The 19,517-nt window shown below is 30.5% G+C and overlaps 1 protein-coding gene across 2 annotated transcripts in view; it reads right to left on the reverse strand.

The window, feature by feature from the left end:
* Nucleotides 1–19,517, reverse strand: part of LOC148228394 (apoptosis-resistant E3 ubiquitin protein ligase 1) — a 45,942-nt gene that overhangs the window by 2,470 nt on the left and 23,955 nt on the right. For both annotated transcript variants that reach the window (XM_088200467.1, XM_088200468.1), the window contains exons 2-13: nt 6,289–6,445; nt 6,006–6,214; nt 4,654–4,793; nt 4,433–4,573; nt 4,253–4,364; nt 3,998–4,191; nt 3,724–3,922; nt 1,256–1,479; nt 1,020–1,184; nt 765–942; nt 557–702; nt 351–494 (exon numbers count right to left, since the gene is read on the reverse strand). In XM_088200467.1, coding sequence (XP_088056593.1) covers nt 351–494; nt 557–702; nt 765–942; nt 1,020–1,184; nt 1,256–1,479; nt 3,724–3,922; nt 3,998–4,191; nt 4,253–4,364; nt 4,433–4,573; nt 4,654–4,793; nt 6,006–6,214; nt 6,289–6,445 — 2,009 coding nt within the window. The remainder of the gene's footprint in view (nt 1–350; nt 495–556; nt 703–764; nt 943–1,019; nt 1,185–1,255; nt 1,480–3,723; nt 3,923–3,997; nt 4,192–4,252; nt 4,365–4,432; nt 4,574–4,653; nt 4,794–6,005; nt 6,215–6,288; nt 6,446–19,517) is intronic.

The raw sequence follows: 19,517 nt of genomic DNA on the forward strand, positions 1-19,517 counted from the left end.
TGTGTGTGTTGATAGCTGTATTTGTATGTATGTATAACGTATACATATATGTAGATATTTTTTTAAATTTTATTATATTTTATGCTTTTAGCCATTGTGACTCATTAGGTTAAGCTCTCAGGTTTAGAAGATCTCAATTTTAATAAATAAATAAATTATTGAGCATTTTTTAGGTGTTATTTTTAAGCATCAAGGTCAATCAATTATCAGTCTGTTGGTAAATTAGTTGTATACATTGCTAATTAAATTAGAGTAAATAAAACTTGTATTAATGCACTGCCACTGATATGTAGTGGGTGATTAAAACATATTATATATGGTAAAGTAGCTATTAAATATAAAATTAATACCTTATAATGTACGCGTAGACCAATAATTTGAGCCAAAAAACTTCGAGTAAATCTAGCTCTGACAAGTTGACGATAAGTGCCTCCAAGGGCACTCTCGTACAGACATTTACCGACAACTTTTCCGGCCAACTCGAAATGTTTCAACTGAAAAATATATTTATACGTTAGTAATAATGCATATTTGCTATAAATATATATTTTTAGACCTTAAGATGTGGTGGACGGACAGGATTTGGATGAACTAAACCGGTAGGCGAATCATGGAGGGAAGCAAATAATCCAAACTGCGAGTCAAAGAGCTTTCCACACAAAAGTGAGAACCATTCGCGCCTCACTCCTCCCCAATCCACGGCTAAAAAAATTTACAAAGTATATAAAATATTTTTAATTGTATATATATAACAATTTTAATACCTTGCTCTCCTTGAAAAGTAATATCGAAATTTCGGCACCAATCAGCAACGCTAAAGTTTTTGGTTGCTTTTAAGCTACTTTGTACTAAGTTTTCTCTACATACTCTCATGGATAATTTTTCATGTTGATGACGACTATGGAACTTTCTAACTTCGCAATAGAAAAAATCTTGTTTATCCTAAATAGCAATGTTTAATCAGTTATATTTAAAGAACAATTTTTTTAATTTAAAAATCTATTATTCAAAATTTTTACCTTAAAAGTTTCAGATCCGCCGATATTTTTTAATAAAAATTGTGTAAAAGTAGCAGCTATAACGTCTCTCTCCGGAGACGAGAGTTCAATGGGTGGTTGCGTGCCATCATCGACAATGAATACTCCACTTGATCCAGGAACTCCACTTCCCGAACAAAAAATTAACTAAAAGACCATGATAATGAAATTAATATATTTTCCATAAAATTATTTATATACAATTTCAATAAACTAACCTTTGTTGATGGACATAATCTAAATGTTGCTAGTCTCTTTGGTATAAATTTCAAAATCATTTCTTTCAAAGTCAACTGCTTCGGACTAACATGACACAGAACTCTTCTAGGCTTCATGGGTTTATCGGTTACTGATCCGTGTATTGATGAGAGCAATCGTGCTTCATAACAAATGTTATGACTCTTTGACGTGACATTTTTTTGAACAATAGCTGCGTCGCTTGCTAGAAAACAATCACATATTATATTGAAGTCATAAATTTTGTTAAAAAATATTCTTTATTAAAATATGTATGACTAGTTATGGAAAACATCTCGTTTTGTTACTAATAAATTTCTATTTGGCAGAACTTTAGCTTTCTTGATGTCTACTTATATTTAATGTCGATTTATTTATTAATTGCGTTAATTACTAAGTTCTACTTTATTTAAATCTTTGTTGGAAATTATAAATTCTAAAATATCATCCTCATTCATATCATAATATTCCTCTCCACCCAGTACTAGATTTTCTGTAGTAACTATTTAAGTCCAAACATTTTCATTGCTAATGGCTGTAATGTTTGACGTATATAATATGATTTTTAAAGTTTTTATTATGGCTGAAACATTACTTTAGCCCCGATACTCCTAATTGCTAATTCCTAATGCATACCTTACTTTAGCATTGATCCTTATATCGTTATGTTCATAGTCACGGTGCCAAAAAAGAGACAGATTAAATCGGTGGCGATGGAGATAACGGGCTATGCTATGTTCATCATAGAATTTCCGCATGGAATTTTTTTTTATATTACACGTTTTTGGGTTTATATATGCATCATAGCAATGGATGATAGCTGAACTGATTATGGTACCACATATTGTACCACTTTGTACCAGCCAATATCAGTTCTTCCATTTATTTCCAAGTTATTTGGGAACTGTTTCTTAAGCGTCTCAAACAAATACTTGAGCTAATCCTGTCTTACCAGTTGTGTTCCAGGAAGAACACTCGACCATAGAACAAGGTCAACATATCAGTGCTATTAATAAAACATAAATCTTTGATAAAGCATGTCACGTAGGGAAAGAATTTAAATTGAAAAGTTATACCTAAACCATAAACACCAACACATTTACATCCTTAAAAAATATATTAATTGAAGTAGCTCAAGGTAATATGCTAGGATCAGTTATATAAATGTGATACATTGCCACAATAGTTACATTTGCGGATAATACGGCTAACCTCTCAACCGAGAAGATGATCTTATAAATTCTATAATAATATCGAGTGATAAAAGATGTGTTTACAAATAAAATAATTGTGCCGCTACCAATAACAAACAACCGAGATTGTACTAAAAACTACTTGTTGTAAAGAACTAAACAATCAATATGGAAAATTATACTGGCTTCTCTTAAAACACTGAGATGTCTCATTACCGAGCATTACCACTGCAACGTTGCCAACACGATTTTATTGCTTTTGATGAGAATTTTTGATTTCTGAGAAGTGATAATTATTTTTGCGCCCTCCTATTAACCTAAATTCGGTATGAATATTCTTTAACCAATACTCTCACATCGGAAGTCCATAGTAATACAAATATCGATAAGGATATCTATCATATTTTTAAAACAAAGTGTAATATCGAAGTGCAGACAAACTATGGAATAATATGTGCAATGCGAAGTCTGTCTTTACTTCTTCCACTTATTTTCTCCTGAGAGATGAGTTAGTTTAGTCTATATTTTGGACTTGACATAATGAAAGTTTTGAGACTATAATTAGTTTTAAAACTTTTGAGTTTGGTTAATTCAAAAACAAGTTGGGTTTGGTTAATTCGTGTAGGTTATGTTTGGGTTTGCACAGAAAATGTACGTTTCGCAACTGTAAAATTGTGTTTCATAGACATTTTAGAGCAGCATATAATTTCACAAGTGCCTATCAGTTAAATTATATTTTCGCTAGTAGAAATATGTATGGACTGGTGAAAATTTATTTGGACTTCACTAGTGAAAATATAACTTTACCGAAAAATGAAAGTAAATAAATAATGATAAGTATGTAAATGTATATATTACTACGTATAGATAAGTTGAAATCATATAATTCTACTAGCACCTGTCAGATAAATTATATTTTCACTGGTGAATATCTTTGAGGGATAACCCGAGAATTTTGTGATAAAATCAAAGTAAAAAACAATCTATTAGATATGGACCAGCGGCATGATAGAAATAACCATATGTAAGCAATCATGCGACTAGACACTAATTGGTTGCTCTTATTTGTATGGATTTTATAAAACTTTTTTAGAGACAAGTTTGCATTTGCTGTAAATCACTCGAAATAATTTGTTAATTTTGAATAATTGTAAAGAATGGACATATTTTTACAGAAAAATGAAATTTGACAGAAAACTTCGTCATAACTTGCCATAAAATATGATTTAAATAATACAACAAAAGTTCACTATTACCAGTAAGAACAATACAATCAAATTCTCCATTATGGAGAGTAACTCCATTGTAATTTAATAAGGCACGATATATTCCATGTTGTGTAAAGCAGACTGTTACTACAAGGCGCTGATTCACAGTATCGTAGTTATACAGCGCTGAAGACGAAAGCTTTTCATCGATGGGGCACCCGAGCGGAGATATTTGAATACTGTATCCCTGTAAAAAATATATATATCATTCAATGACTATTGATATTGTACATGTTAAAAAGTAATAAAGTAATTAACAAACTTCAGCTGGAAGATCGTTGGCTTGAAAAGTGCACGGATTATTGTAAGCATCTCTAGGTTGAACGAAGATATTGTGAGGAATGTTTTGCGTACACACGAGGGTCGCAGTATGCCTAACGACCACACTTTTCCTAGGATCGATTGCACCGGACACGAACGATTTTTGAAACGGACTACCGGCAATAGCGACACTTCCTAAAATAATACACAATCAATTCTCTTTTCTAATGATCGTCGAATAAAATAGGCACTGTACCAATCATAACAGATATGCTATACACTCCCGATGTTCTCACTGTAAACTTTACTTTTGCGATGTTGGCGTTATTCGGATCGGTCGGGGAGCCTAATTCGCTCACTGTGCTTATCTACAATTCAATGGCAAATTTATTTAAGTATTATATATTATTGATAAATATATAGTATATATAATTACCTTTCTTGCGCCGTGTGATACAACAACACATAATTGGTCAGTATCGCATATCGGATAAGGCTGTCCGTTTCTTTGGTAGAACTTGACGGTAAAGCAAACTGTTCCTCCGACACATTGCGGTTCAGTCCATTCCCATTCCACCTATGATCGAGTTAAAATATATATATATTATTAATATACTAAGCTATAAATTGTTCATATTAAATTAATACGAGACTTACTTGACAGTTTGGGGGATGTAGGTATTTGCCAGTTACGTATTGCAGAAGAGTGTGTTTTGCTTCTGGAGCCAATGAAGGTTGAGTCATGGCTGCTAATGTTACTAGACCTGCGACTGAAACTGATACTACTAGCATTCCTCCTATAAAATTAAAAAATACTCCTCATTATAACAATATACTGTGAAAAAATCATGTTAATTTTTAACAACCATCATTATTTCGTGTTATTGTTTATGAGCTATTTTGTCATAGGTTTAATCTTTTTTTTTAATTTTTATACAAATTTATAGATAGCTTATAAACATAATTGTATTCGTCATAATTGCCACTTCTGAAAATCTTTTAAATTTTGGCGATTTATACCAAATATTGCATTGTTTTATGGGTTAGTTATTTTATCTACATTTTATGAATTCGTATTAGATATATGAGATGCCAAATCTATCAAAGGTAGTATGTACAAAATTTTTGCTGCACGTCGTTATCATTTTATTAAGCATATATAAAAGTATATTTTTTTTATTCTTTATGTTGTGTCGTGTTAAAGAAGCGGTTCTTAAGCTGGAGTCCGTGTATCCATTACCGAGGGTTTGCGAAACAATTTTGACACTGATTGTATCAATAAAAAAGCAGTAAAAGCATCATATGAAGTATCCATACTAATAGCAAAAGCTGGAAAATCCCATAATATAGCACAGCAACTGATTCTTCCTGGTACAAAAATAATGACAAATACAATGTTGGGTACTAGAGCAACAAAATATATAAGTTTGATTACATCATCGAATGATATGGTCAGTAATAGGATTGAAGATATGTTATATAATATAAAAAGCAGCTAATTTTAAATGCTCAAAAGTCATTACTCGCTACAATTGGATAAAAGTACTGACGTCTATAATAATGCTAATTTGTTAGCAATTATTAGATATGAATTTAAATATAAAATACAAGAAGATTTGCTATTTTGTTATTTAATACCTTCGCGTACTATAGCTGAGGCCATATTTAATAGTTTAAATCATTTTATAACCAAAAATGTCTGCACCGAGGATGTCTGCTTTGATGAGGGATATCTTTTATTGTAAAAAATGATATTAACGTCAAGATTAAAAGGAGAAAAATTTTAGCCAAAAGTTGTTTCTTTGGTCTGCATAGACAAACTACAAAAGACCACTTTATCTAAAAGAACTAAAACATGTATATATAAGACTTGCAATATCAGTCTCAGAGACCCTTATTGGCTACAGGCTTTTGAGTGTAGGATCCTGAGGAAGATTTTGCATCATCAGTAAAAAACAAAAATAAAGGTAATTTTATTCATACTCATATTAATATAAAAAAAAATATACCCCATGTCCACGCATCCTGATGTCGACTGTTCTTCACCACGGTGCTCCATAGATCCGCTTTTAAGACTCTCAATCCTTCCTCGTCTGTAGGTAAACCCTGACGTGCCACTGACCATGTTTCGAAGTCTTTCGTTCCCAAGGCTTGCCGTGCGCTCGAATCTTCCAGCCAATATACGTCTTCCAACGATGTGACGTCTAAGCTTAGTAGCCTGTATACAACACATAATAAAAAATACATTACTGTCGATCATTCTTATGGTAATTATCAGTATCGCGTGTGTACCTTGTGTATGCGTGATGCAGTCTGTGTGAAACGAGCCATTCTCGCAGTACCAATCTTTGTTGTAGCAAACGAGCAGCTCTCCGCAGACGTTGTTCGTCATGAGGTGGCAATTCTGGTAGCTCCTCGGGTGTTCCGCATGATGTTAATGATGATATGCCTGTGAAAAATATGCATAGAACATAAATATTTATTTTTTAATAATTAATCATAAAGAGCAAAGGATGTTATATCACTTTTTGGGATAGCATGAATAATAGAATAGTCTTAATATCATATACATATGTATATATATTATAAATCATAGAGTGAATCAAGTTTATCCTAGCAATACATATAGGATAAATATTAATTGTTTATTTTTCCAGCTGAAGAATCGCGACCACATCCTTTATTCTTGTGGTTACGGCCAGGTCGCCAAAGCTCGAGAACGTATCTCTTACACGAGCCATCCAGCTGCTAAGCAATGATGTTTTCGGTGATAGCTACGAAGAGCTTGAACAGTTTATGTGGGATGGTGCATATATCTTTGAGGTGTCCGGCACTACAATTTTTATAAATCTTTTTATTCTGTATGTATATACGTATAAGTTGATATGTAGCATATAAAGGTAATTTAACCTATTATGCATTATCGAAATCTTTCAAATCATGATTTGTAGTAAAATAGTAATAAAATCTCAAAGAAGTCTATCGTGTTTTTTATCTTACTCTCATGATCTAATTTTACATTCCTTATTAGTGTTAACCAGATTGAGCCTAATTACTAAATTCTTCAAATATAGTGTAATACTTTTTCTTCGTAAACCATAGTTGAATTCTGGCTCAAGCATTATAAACAGGAAAAAAGATAATGTTCAGTATAAAAGCTGCTTTACTTTTTAATTTAAATGTTATATAATAAAATTGGCAAAATATTTAATGCAATGTTAGAAAAATACATTGCCAAAACTAGTGGCATTCCAGAAACCTAAGTAATATAGTAAACCTATTCATACATTTTTAAATGCGTGTGGCAGTAATCCAAAAAAATTGGAATGAAACTCGATCAATGATCCATCAGACAAAAAGAGATTTTAAGATGTTTTGCAATATTATATAATATAACGAGGAGCATGCCTCACACGAAAATATATACAGAAAACAAATTGCGAACATTCTAAATTGAAAATCATAAAAAACTTGAACAATCAATGCGCAATAACATCGATTTTTTAATTTTATGCTCTGTAAATGGTCAGTAGCCCTGATAGACGTACCGGTATTTTAAGTACACAGGGCGGTAATTGATTGTTGTTGTCGAGATTAGTATCTTGTCGCTTCTTACACTATTGATTTCTAAAATTATTTATTTATATATTTTTCTCAGCAAACATGTTTTTTATTTATTTTATTGACTCTAGCATCAGTTACTTTATTGCCTGGTCCTGAGGTTATCAAAGATTTTTTTAAATAACTCGAAATTGTTTACTATAAGGAGTGCTTTCTTTACAAATATATGTTATCTGTCGATATGTTTGTACATATCATACATTTCGACAAGTAACACAAAAACCTATATACAACAAGTCAAGCTTTCAGGAGATATATCAATATTGAGAAAATACGAAGAAAAGAGATAAATTTTAGACTATGTATTTTCTTTGTTTGAGTTTATTCGAAAAAAATTCTCAAATAATGAAAAAAATATATATACATATACTAAACATAAATACGCATTTTTTGTATTTATAAAATATATTAAATAGTTTGGAAGGAAATATATAAAACATACTAATAAGGCTAATATAAAATGTAAAGTTTATCTACGCGTGTATACGCACATATAAATGCATATTACATATTCCAGTTTCGCACAAATCTGAAATATGATATGAACACGCAATGGTACTATAGTATATAAATACATATAATAACCACATATTCACAATATATTCTAATACATTATAAAAAATACATATGGTATTCCGAATACCCAAAATATTAATGGCCAAAGCGTGACTCAAGGGTGAATATAATAACATATATTCACACATCTGAATATTTTCAACGTTCAACTCCTAATATAATCCATCTATAAGTAAAGTATGTAGTTGAATCAACAATCACACAAGATGGTGTGCCAGATTAAATTTGAAAAAAAGTGGCACTCATATTCATTGATGAGCATTTGTGCAATGGTTTTTTTCCAGGAGGAAAATGTCGAATCGTAGTAACCGAAACATTTAATTCGGAATATAAAAACATTTAATTCGAAATATAATCTATCTATAAATAAAGTATGTGGATGAATTAACCATCACCAAAGGTGTGCGAAGATTAAATTGGAAAAAGTCGTAAAAAGCGTCATTCATATTTAGTCATGTTCATTTGCGCGATGGCGTTTGTTCCCGGGGGAAACAGCCCTTATCCCGGAGCGAATCCGGTAACCGAAACGGGATAGGTGGCCGATGCGTGTATATTTGATAGCTACGAAGCGCGGCCCTTGTATTCCCGAATGGGTGTAAAACTTTTATTGCCCGAAGCGTGGAAATGGACAACGAAGCGAAACCGGGAATGAAATTGGACGAGAGACGTTTGAGAATCGGCGATCGTTTTGTTTTAAGTGCTGAAAGGCAGATTACAAAGATTTTCCGGGAAAATGTTTTACTGCATAATAATAAAAAAAAATGTTAATCAAGCCACGCAACGATAACTTTGTTCAATTGTTTAGAGAAACGTATAAATGGAATAGCGCCAATCTTTTTGCTGCAAGCCCTTAATTCATATTAAAAACAAATAAAGAAGTTCTTTAAAAGCGCACTAAAAATATTTAAGGTAAAAAAATATGTTAGTCAATTTATATTTTACCAAAAAATATGCCATTTTTACAATAAAAGTCTAAAAATAATTTTATAAATCTTTGCTAATATAACTTTAAGTCTGGCAGTTTTTTCAAATAAAGCAACTTGATTCTTTTTTAAATTTTGACTAATTATGATATATGTATATATGTAAACTGATTATGAAACTATATAACAAAATTTGACATATTTTTATATATAGTATATTATATATAACAAAAATAACTATTTTGGCAAAAATATAGGTATCAGTTTATCAATATTGTTGCGAACTATTATCATAATGATTATGTAGTATCAATATTTTTCAATATTAACTCACTCATTTATACATATTTCACATGTGCATGAAGTGTACATCACAGTAGTATACAGATTTGTGCAAAAAGATATATATTCCCTAATATTGTCGCGACTTAAGCTATTATTGTAATATTTGTTTCATAATAATATCCATTTTTTTCATTATTAACTCGCTTATTTGTACATATTTTTACATGTACTTTACCGAAGCACCATAAAGGAAAGGTCAAAGGTAACGGGTCAATTTGTTACGATAGAAAAAGAAAGTTTTTTATCTTAGATATTTATATTATATCTTACTTAAAGTTTGTTTAATTTTCATAGATTACTATGAAATGAAGAAAAACACCCTTTATCTTGCAAAAGGTTTTAGGTTTTTTTCATTATAATTTTTTTTGTACATGATTTCTCCAAGAAATATTACTAAAAACACTATTTTAAAATTGTATGAATATTAGAAATAACATCAAAAATCATTCGTACAAGTATCTGCGACAATGTAAAACCATTATACATACATAAAATGCGATTATTTTATTTATTTATAATGGTCTATTTCCAGTGTATAAAATCTGAAAATCAATGTAACCATACTAATGGCTAATTATCATGTAGGTTTTTATTTATAAGTAGCAATGATGTCACTTTTAGCACTTGTCAATATATATTTGATATGTTACACTTATTTAAAATATTTTATTATATAATCCGTTAGGTTAGAAAAACAATAAACACAAGATCATTAAATAATATGTAAAATTATAATTTTATAAAGTACAGTATTTTATTTAGGATTAAATAAAATATTCTGACTATCATATTTGAGAGGTTTCCCCAATGCGTCATGAGTGTCATTAAACAAAAGGGTTTATAAAACATTTCATATTCTATACATACACATACACACTTTCTAACATGCATATCTTATTCAAGATCACACGAAATATTTAATAAAACCATTAAATATAAAAAAAAAACGATTATTATGTACGAGTACCATTCTATATATTTTTCCAGCTCATGCAAGAAGAACGGTCTCGAGCGCTGTCATCCGTACCGCGACGGACAAGAATAAAGGACGCGATTGCGACTCTCTCATGCAGTGATATCCAAAGTGAGGTACGCGAATTACACTTAGAAGTACGCTAAGTGATAATTATACGATCGTAAACATAAAATAAACGATAAATTGACAGCTTCGATGTATTCAGATACTCGTAGACGAGTTATGTAGTTTAGATACCATCGCTCTAATGCACTCTTAAGCTCGCAGCTTAAAGTCACCGAGCATTGACAGATTGTCGACATTACTCCTTAGCAACTTAAAAAAGTGCTTCAGCGCTACGCCAGAAATGCAATGAATTGTTTCTCAATGCTCCAAAGCAAAAAGGAACTAGTATACAAAAACCAGTACTCGCTCTTGCATATATCTATTCACCTATAAATTTGTCTACCTATGTTTATTCTCAATAGAATCCTATACCATTATACAGATCTAAATTCAATCTTAATATTTTTCTACCTAAAAGCCTTTCTCAAAACTAATATTGAATGTTATACGTATTTAATTATGCTGAGCTGCACTTTAGGACACCAATGGAAACATGCATAAATTAATGCAAATATTTGTTATTTCTATATATGTATCATTTACTGTTGACACGTTTACATTGAATAAGGTTATATTTGCATACTCGTTCTGAACAATTGCCTTCCGGTCAATATAAGTTTATACATACATATAATTAAAGAGACGAAATAATCAGTTTATTTGCGTAGAAAATAAAATACGATTTTCAGAAAGCTATTCTTTTTAAAAGGTGGGTCTCTTTTCAACGGCCAATAAATTCGATATTGATACTAGATGCTCCACCAATAGGTAAATAATAAAATAAAGTCTCCGTAGAGAACGAGAAAAAGATTGTAAGATATATTTTCTCTTCTCTAAGACGTAAATGTATTAGACGAGACGAAAGTGGAGGTGACAATATTTTATTCAAGGTCCTAAAGCGCAACTGAGGATTAAGTATTATTCAAATTCATAGAAAAAGAAGGAGGTGGCGTGACTAATAGACGGTGGAATAGTATCTATGTTTTAAGCAGGGTCTTAAAGAGTAACTATGCAAAATAATATTTAGATCGGTCAAAGTGTATTGAATTGTAAAGAGATAAATTATATAAAACATATACATATATTTTTCAAATACTTTTACTATGGATATTAAGATAATTAGTATACAATAAATAATAGAGTTAATCAGAATAATATTTTTATATAAAAATAAATGTAAAATATGGAATATATTTTTTAATGATATTCTTTAAATAATGTTTGTAGAAATATGCAAAAAAAATAGTTTAATATGTATTTCAATATATACTATAAAATATTTCTAATTGGCTAATAAAATTATTTAATTATAAATAATAATTTAGCATTAAGCTCTTATTAAACTTAAATAAAATAATTTTAATCAATATACTATTAAATGTAATTTTCAAAGACAATTCCAAAACTTCAGATAAAATACTGAATATTTGATAGTGGATATCAAAGATTGGATTATCTTTTCAAACGCTATTTTCAGATAAATATCAGCTTTCTCAATATAGATAATATAATAATAGTTCCCAAGAGATACTAATTTAGTAGCGTAACAATACGGTCGAGTTATATGTAGTCCTGTTTGTGATAATATTATTATCTGAAAAGATAAATTGAATTCAGCATCTGACGTCACAATTATATCTAACTAGAGATATGTAGCATGCAATTAAAAAAAGCAATTAATTTATTTTGTGCAGATATCACAAAGTTGCATCAGTTAATACGATAATGCTTGAATACTAAAGCAACGTTTGCATTACACAACTAAAGAGTTTATCTGTCTACTTGTCTGTTTCGTTGCGAATTTGGGCCAAGAGCCAGTGCAGTTTAACTTTGGACAGTTTCCACTTTTGTTACGGGGTGGTAAGAATGAGCTGTTATGTATGCTTTAAATACGTAATTTTTTGGCTTAAAACTTAAGCCAATATACAATCAAATGCTCGAATCTTATGAACATACATATAAATAAATACAATGTACTACTGTATAAACCATCACTTTAAGCCATTTTTATCAGTGTATATTATTAGTCTTCGCAGCATTGTATTGGAAAGAGCAGCTGTTTGGAATAAAAGCTCCAAAAAAGGGTTGGACTTATAAGAAAAAAACATTGAATTAAAGCACCTTATAAGTATATAACATTTTGGAAAAAATATATTACATTTTTTCTCGTGAGCATATAAATCAAAAACAGTAAGTGAAAGCTCATTCACTCATAAATTGTAATCTTTTTTATTTATACGAATATTCAGCTTTATACATATGTATAAATATAATACATTAAAACTTAGCCTTTTTAATGATAACATACGTAATAAAACATGAAAATTTTAAATGTAAATATGAATAATGATTTTTCATCAAAAAAGTCAACACAAAAATATATATGCACTCCGTGTTCAGCTGTAACCAAAAATACATAGTTTTAAATGAGCGATAGATAAATAAGGTACTTCGGATGTTCCCCCCCCCCACCCCGCTCCTTAAGGTAGAGAATAGACCCTTACCTACTGGCCCATTAGCGACCCATGATTACAACCTGTGCGCCAACGAATTGCTCCACCTCCGTTCTCGACCTAAACCGTCACGATCGACGACTGCGGGTGGCTTCCCGGGCACACTTAATGGTCTCCCGACTGAGCGATAGATAAGTCAATTGAGATCTTCGTCACTGTTTTGGCTTTAATATATTCAGATCTGTAGTATAAATGGTTTACGAAATATGTCATTTTTGTACTGTCTGTATTTTAATTAATAGTTAGATAAACATTTTAATGTTCGTTCAATATTTTTAAGATACTATTTTTTTTTATTTCTACATTGTTATATAAACTATCAGAGGTCTATAATACAATTATGATATATAATAATTATATTCTTATCCTCAATATCAGTCTATATTGGCGTAAAATGCGTTATAAAAAATGGCATTATAGATGTACCATATTTGCTTCATATGTTAATACATACACATTACTATGTACGTATTACATATATATTTGTATGTAATGTTCATACATTTTCATTGCCAATGCGTCAAAGCATACATCGTCGTATTAAAAAAATTCATTCTCACATCTTTTCCGCAGTGTCGACTTATTATTGAATTAGTAATAATCTTACTTATTTATTTAAGAGTTAAATGTGCTACTAGATTATTACACTTTCCATATCGTATATTGTACGTATACAAATAAATATGTCGGAAAGTAAATAAAGTATAAAAGTGACAAAACGAACAATCGCACTCAACAAAGAAAACTTACCGCAGATAAATTTATTACTACATCACAATCGTTTTACCGTTTCGTGTTGAAAATAAATTGTATGAAAAGTTTTTCAACCCTCGTTTCGGTGTTGTTCGATAATCGCATTACTGTCAAAATACGCTTTAGAGAAGTTTTGGCCAAAATGTTGTTATTAAAATTTAAATAACATTTATGAAATTGCTTTACCGCCAAACCGCGATCCTTTGTACTCATTAAAAATATTAAACTGGTAAAAATATTAGTATAAACGGCTTTTTAAAGTTTTCACATCTATACTATATATTTTTCCATTGTCGCTGTAGAGATGGGATGACAAACATAATGCGCTAAAATAAGGCGAAATATTTTTTAATTCGCGTTCCAATGCCTATGTAGACCAGTGGTCCCTATGCGAACCGCAATGCGACTCGGGAGCCAAAAATTTAGTTGCCTGGAGGCTAAAAGAAAACGTGATTCGGACCCGGGCATTTTCGAAAAAATTTGCACGCTTACAAACAGGAGTCGGTAATCTTTTCATACGTTTAGTTAAATTTTCATTTTAAAGTTTTTTTTTTTGCAATACAGCGAGTAACTTTTGAACATTTTAGTAACTGTATTTTTTCTTACTGAAAATTAGGAGTAGTTCGGTTAACTACTATTGTTTACCATTTATTGAATTGTTTCCATTTTTAGTATTATTTAGTAATTATTTGAGATTTTACTTGATTTAATATTAATGAGGCAACGCAGTACGTTTCATTTGAATTTTTACTTCACTTTGACACTAAAAAATACAAAGCCTCAAAGTTAAATGACAAGAAATAAAAAAAAAAAAAAAGTCCCAAAGTTGAATGACAATGAAGAAAATTTTTCATCAAAGTACATTTCATTTGAATATTTTACTTACAAACTGTCATTTTGACATTAAAAAAGATGGTACTAATTTAATGATGATCGCAACGCAAGTACAGATGTTACACCACTTTAATTTGATTATGCAATGCTATATCACACATTAGCAGTAACCAATTTAGGTGTCCAATTTCAAGAGAACTATATATTCTATCGGCATACAGAAAAAATATGCAATAAAACCATCAAAGATATTGGGATTTGTCTTGCGATACGCGTATCGATTGAGGAGCTCCAGGGCATTGTGTGCCTTGTATGTTCACTTAGTACGCAGTACCTTCCAGCATGCTTATTGCCAAATAGTGCAACTAACTAATTTTTAATAGAAAAATTAAAAAAGGTACATGATTATTTATTTTTATTTCCTACAAAACTCCTAAAAGGTATGCTGGGATATGAATTCCTCGAGTCGCATCGACGAGTGTTACTGGTAGAGTATATTTACAATCCGAAGATTCTGGAAGAACTTTTTTGTGTGCCACCTAATTACCAGTGCTTGCGTTGCTGAATATTGTTTGAAGTACTGCATGCAAGAACAGGAGTATTTGACAACTCCCCAATAAGCACAGCTAACTAACTTTTTAACCATATGTCGGATAGTATTGATTTGTTCTCATCCAAGTACTCACAGGTGATAAACGCATTGTGTTCTAGTCATTATTGTTAATACATTTATATAATTATTTTGTAAATATATATTTATATTTTTTATGTATTTTGTTAATACGTATTGTTTTTTCCCTCTGTGCAGAATGCATTGCCGCAATGCATTCTGCATCATATAAGCTAATTTTAATGTGTCTTTTTATGCTATGGCTTTTAAATATTTAAAGTTGTCTCTTAATGAGCTTCCAAAACAGTCGATTAACACTCGTCTACATAATATACGCGTTTTCGCAGTCGCCCAATAATTTACGGCGCCCCGGGTGGCGTCAGTAATTGGCGTCGCTTTAAATCCGCACCTGGCCTCGCGTAATAATTCACGAAAATCCTTGAGGATAACTGCGTTTTGTCCACGGTGAATGCAAAACTCACCGTGCCATGGCATGACCGGTCGTTGGCTGGCGTGACCCGATCGCTCTGATACGATAGGAAAGGGCGGAAAATTGGGTTGCGATATGCACATTTTCCAGAGCTGGTAATTATCGTCAGGCTTTTTCAAGATTTTCAATATGCATGTGTAAAATAATTGGCAGAAAAAAATAGCGTGACTGAGGTAAGATGGGAGGCATTTACAAAACGTATTTCTTACAGTGTGACGTGCTCTACAATATATTGATCAAGTGCAAATTTCAGAATACAGCACTTTGAGATTTAAAAATAAAGCTTAACCTCAGAGGATATAATGTCATGAAAAGGTCATGGTAGTCGTTTAAAACACTGACCAAAAATATAAGAAAACTGCGCATTTGCCATCATATTTTATAAGCCCTACCAGAAGGCAAAAATAATGCTACAAAAGTAGGGTTTCTAATAACCCTATTTCGGTATTTTTTAAATTCAACATCTAAAATACTGTTATTTGATTTTTAAATATTGATAGTTTAAGATTGCTCTATATATTATTACAATATATTAAATACTTTAATACATAAATGTATTTATTTAATAAAAACATAATCATAAAAAATATTTTTGTATTATATATCATTTCCTTAACGAGAAAAATACGCATTCAGATTTATAATTCATTATTTATGAGTATTTGTAATTATTTTTAAAGACATATATTAATTCGACCTTCAGATATTAACCCAATATTTCAGTTTATGCAGAAAGTCATAATTGTTATTTACTTTTGCTATAAAGCACCAAAGTTGAATGACAACGAAGAAAATTTTTCTTCAAAGAATTTCGTGCAGAAGTTTACTATTTTTTAATGTTAGGCGTTACAGGAAATGTTATTAAGAAATTATCAATTCAACTAATTTAAGTCATTTAGAAAAATCCAAAAACAAAACATTAGTGAAATCAACATTTCGTAACACATAAGAATCGCGATTATCCCAAAATATATTTAACCCTTTATCTGCTAAACGACGATATATCGATGCTCGTGATAACATCTAAAAAATGTTAACGACGGTCGATGTTGACTTCTTGGTATTCAAAAAGGTAAATGAATTGGGGAACTTGTTACTCCATTAGTGTGTCAATGGCATGAAACAGTTTATTTATATATTTAATTTTATTGTTGTGAAGCATGAACCGATAAATATTATATATTATAAGAGTAGGAGTTTAAAAACCGCGTAGATGGCAAGGTTTTAAACTTTAAATTTAAAACCTTTGTAATTATTGTACGGTCTCCTTTAATAATATTACAATTTTACGGATTTCGCGAAGAGCAAATAATGATTTTGGTAACAAATATAATTACTTGTAATATTGCTATACTACAAAGGAAATATTAAGTATAAATACGGATATATATGTATTAGAGTTCAAAGCCCTACTCAAGCAAGCTTATTTTTAATGTTTTTTTTCTGTAGTATTAGGTTAATATTGAATTGATATTTTAAAGTTTAATTTTAGAACTCTTGCCATTTATTATGATATATTAACGAGTTTTCTGGAAAAGGCAAACTCGAAAGTGTGTAGCAATGACTTTCAAGGGGTCCGGAAAATTAACCGCCAGCAATTAATCACTAGCAGTTTATCGCCGCGTCAAATAACTTATAGCTTAAAAACGACCGCTAGCATATTTTATCGCCAGGCAATACATATAATCTATATAAATTTATTTTAAATTGAAAATAATCTCTTTTTACAGGTGATATTTTTACCATCCGCACAGTGAATAAATACAATTTCACTGATATTGATCAGTGGAATTGTTAGTAAAATTATATTCATACTACTTATTCACTGTAACAGTTGCGAAACGATTCTTTTCTGTTCAAACCCAAACCTAATCTAACGAAACCTAAACTTTTCAAAAACCTAATAAAACTGAAAAATCAGCAAAATATTTCATTAAAAATCACGTTAAATTTATATTTAATAAGTAACACCGCAAAATAATAAAGTTGCATATAAATATATTATCATCAAGCTAATATCAGAAATAAAAAATATATTGCATACATAATTAAAATTAAGTTTAGTAAGAAAAGAATACGAAAGACATATATAAATAATATTAGGAAATCCGCATGTATGTATAATATTAATAATTATGTAATGTAATAGTCGATAATAATATTACACAAGAAACACATTGTTCTTACGATCATAATACAATTTACTCGTTCTGACAGCTTTCAGGAAATTATCTTTAGACTAAGTAATGGTTTGGAAATCCAATTTTAGATAAAATCAAAATGTATTATTATCTATCTGTATATACATATATGTAAGTATTATATAATTATTTTATATAATGTATACTAAATTAATTTATATCAACTTTTTTTCTACGGTATTTAAAGAGCCAGTAAGCTATTATTTTACTTTAGTGCTAACTAAAAGTAGTAGTTATGCAGTATAAATAAAAAAATATAATATATATTTTCATTATTATTTAATAAGATACATTGAATAAAATCGGTGGTTTTATTTGCCTATAAAACGATAAAAGATTTTTATGTTTTATTGGCGTATTATAATTATAAAGGGTGTATATGGAAATTATTTAGGCAACTATCGTACAAATTACAAAAAAATCATGAACATTTTATTAAAATTATTTTTACTCGAAACTTTTGACAGTTTGATAGGTTCATGTTAATTATTATAAATTATCTTGTAAAAAATCCTTTTAAGATATAAATGAAACTCGTTTTTTGCTGTGAAATTATATGAAACCGGATTAGAACAATTAAATTGTACGAAGTGCTCGGCTATAACATTTAACCTGACATTTAGGTTTAAGAATTATTGGATAGCCGTAACGACCTTAGTGCCGAAGCCCAATTATTACAAGAATTAACAGAATGAAATTGGACCTTTAAATTGTTCGAAGACAGATATGATAATGTACCTCTTCTCTTGCCTTTATGTCTACACTTTGTTACATATGATGTATAATTATTACCGATTTTCAGCAGAGCACGTAAATATTTATGTTCGGCTGTAACGGCCACTGTGAATGTCATTCCAAGGTTAAAGATTTAAAAAAAAACGTCCTTGCCAGTGGTACAGCAATTACGGCACGCTTGAAAATTATTAAAAGTAGCATTACGCAATTAGTGGACGATTAGAGAGAAAATTATTTTTCACGTTATTTACGTGTTCGTGCAAGGCTGCCGTGGAAGCGCCCGGGAGCTTTCCATGTCAGTGATTTTCCTCGGCGGCAAAAAAGCAAGAAAGCACGCGAACTTATTCAACCGGAAAAACAGATAACACCCCTCACAAAGAGCCGGTTCTACATAAATCTCCTCACTCAACGTTATCGCGCCGAATGCGAACGTAACAGATTATCCCGCAGAGATACCTTAGCATAGTGAATTCCAACCTGTGGGCCGCGAAGGCCTTTGGAAGGCAGAGGTTTCGAATAAGAAGGATATAGAGCTCACACAATACCTCATACATAAAGATCATATATCTGAAATATCTATATAAGGAAAAAAATATACGAGGAATATTTGGAAAGTAAAGTTACTAGGATACTCAAAATGAAGGCGATATTTTCACTAGGTTGGCAACTATTCAACAATCGCTAAAAATGTGACAAATTTAAATCAAAAAGAAGTAATATTCATGATGAAAAAGACTTGAAAACTAATCTAGTAAGAACTCATTAAAAAGCATATAAATTATTGTGTTCAACGATCGATAGAACTTATGAAAAATATGTCCAGAAAAATAAATGGGCAA

The sequence above is a fragment of the Plectrocnemia conspersa genome, unplaced genomic scaffold, assembly GCF_051122295.1.
Source record: "Plectrocnemia conspersa isolate PC_06_02 unplaced genomic scaffold, ASM5112229v1 ptg000012l, whole genome shotgun sequence".
NCBI lineage: Eukaryota > Metazoa > Arthropoda > Insecta > Trichoptera > Polycentropodidae > Plectrocnemia > Plectrocnemia conspersa.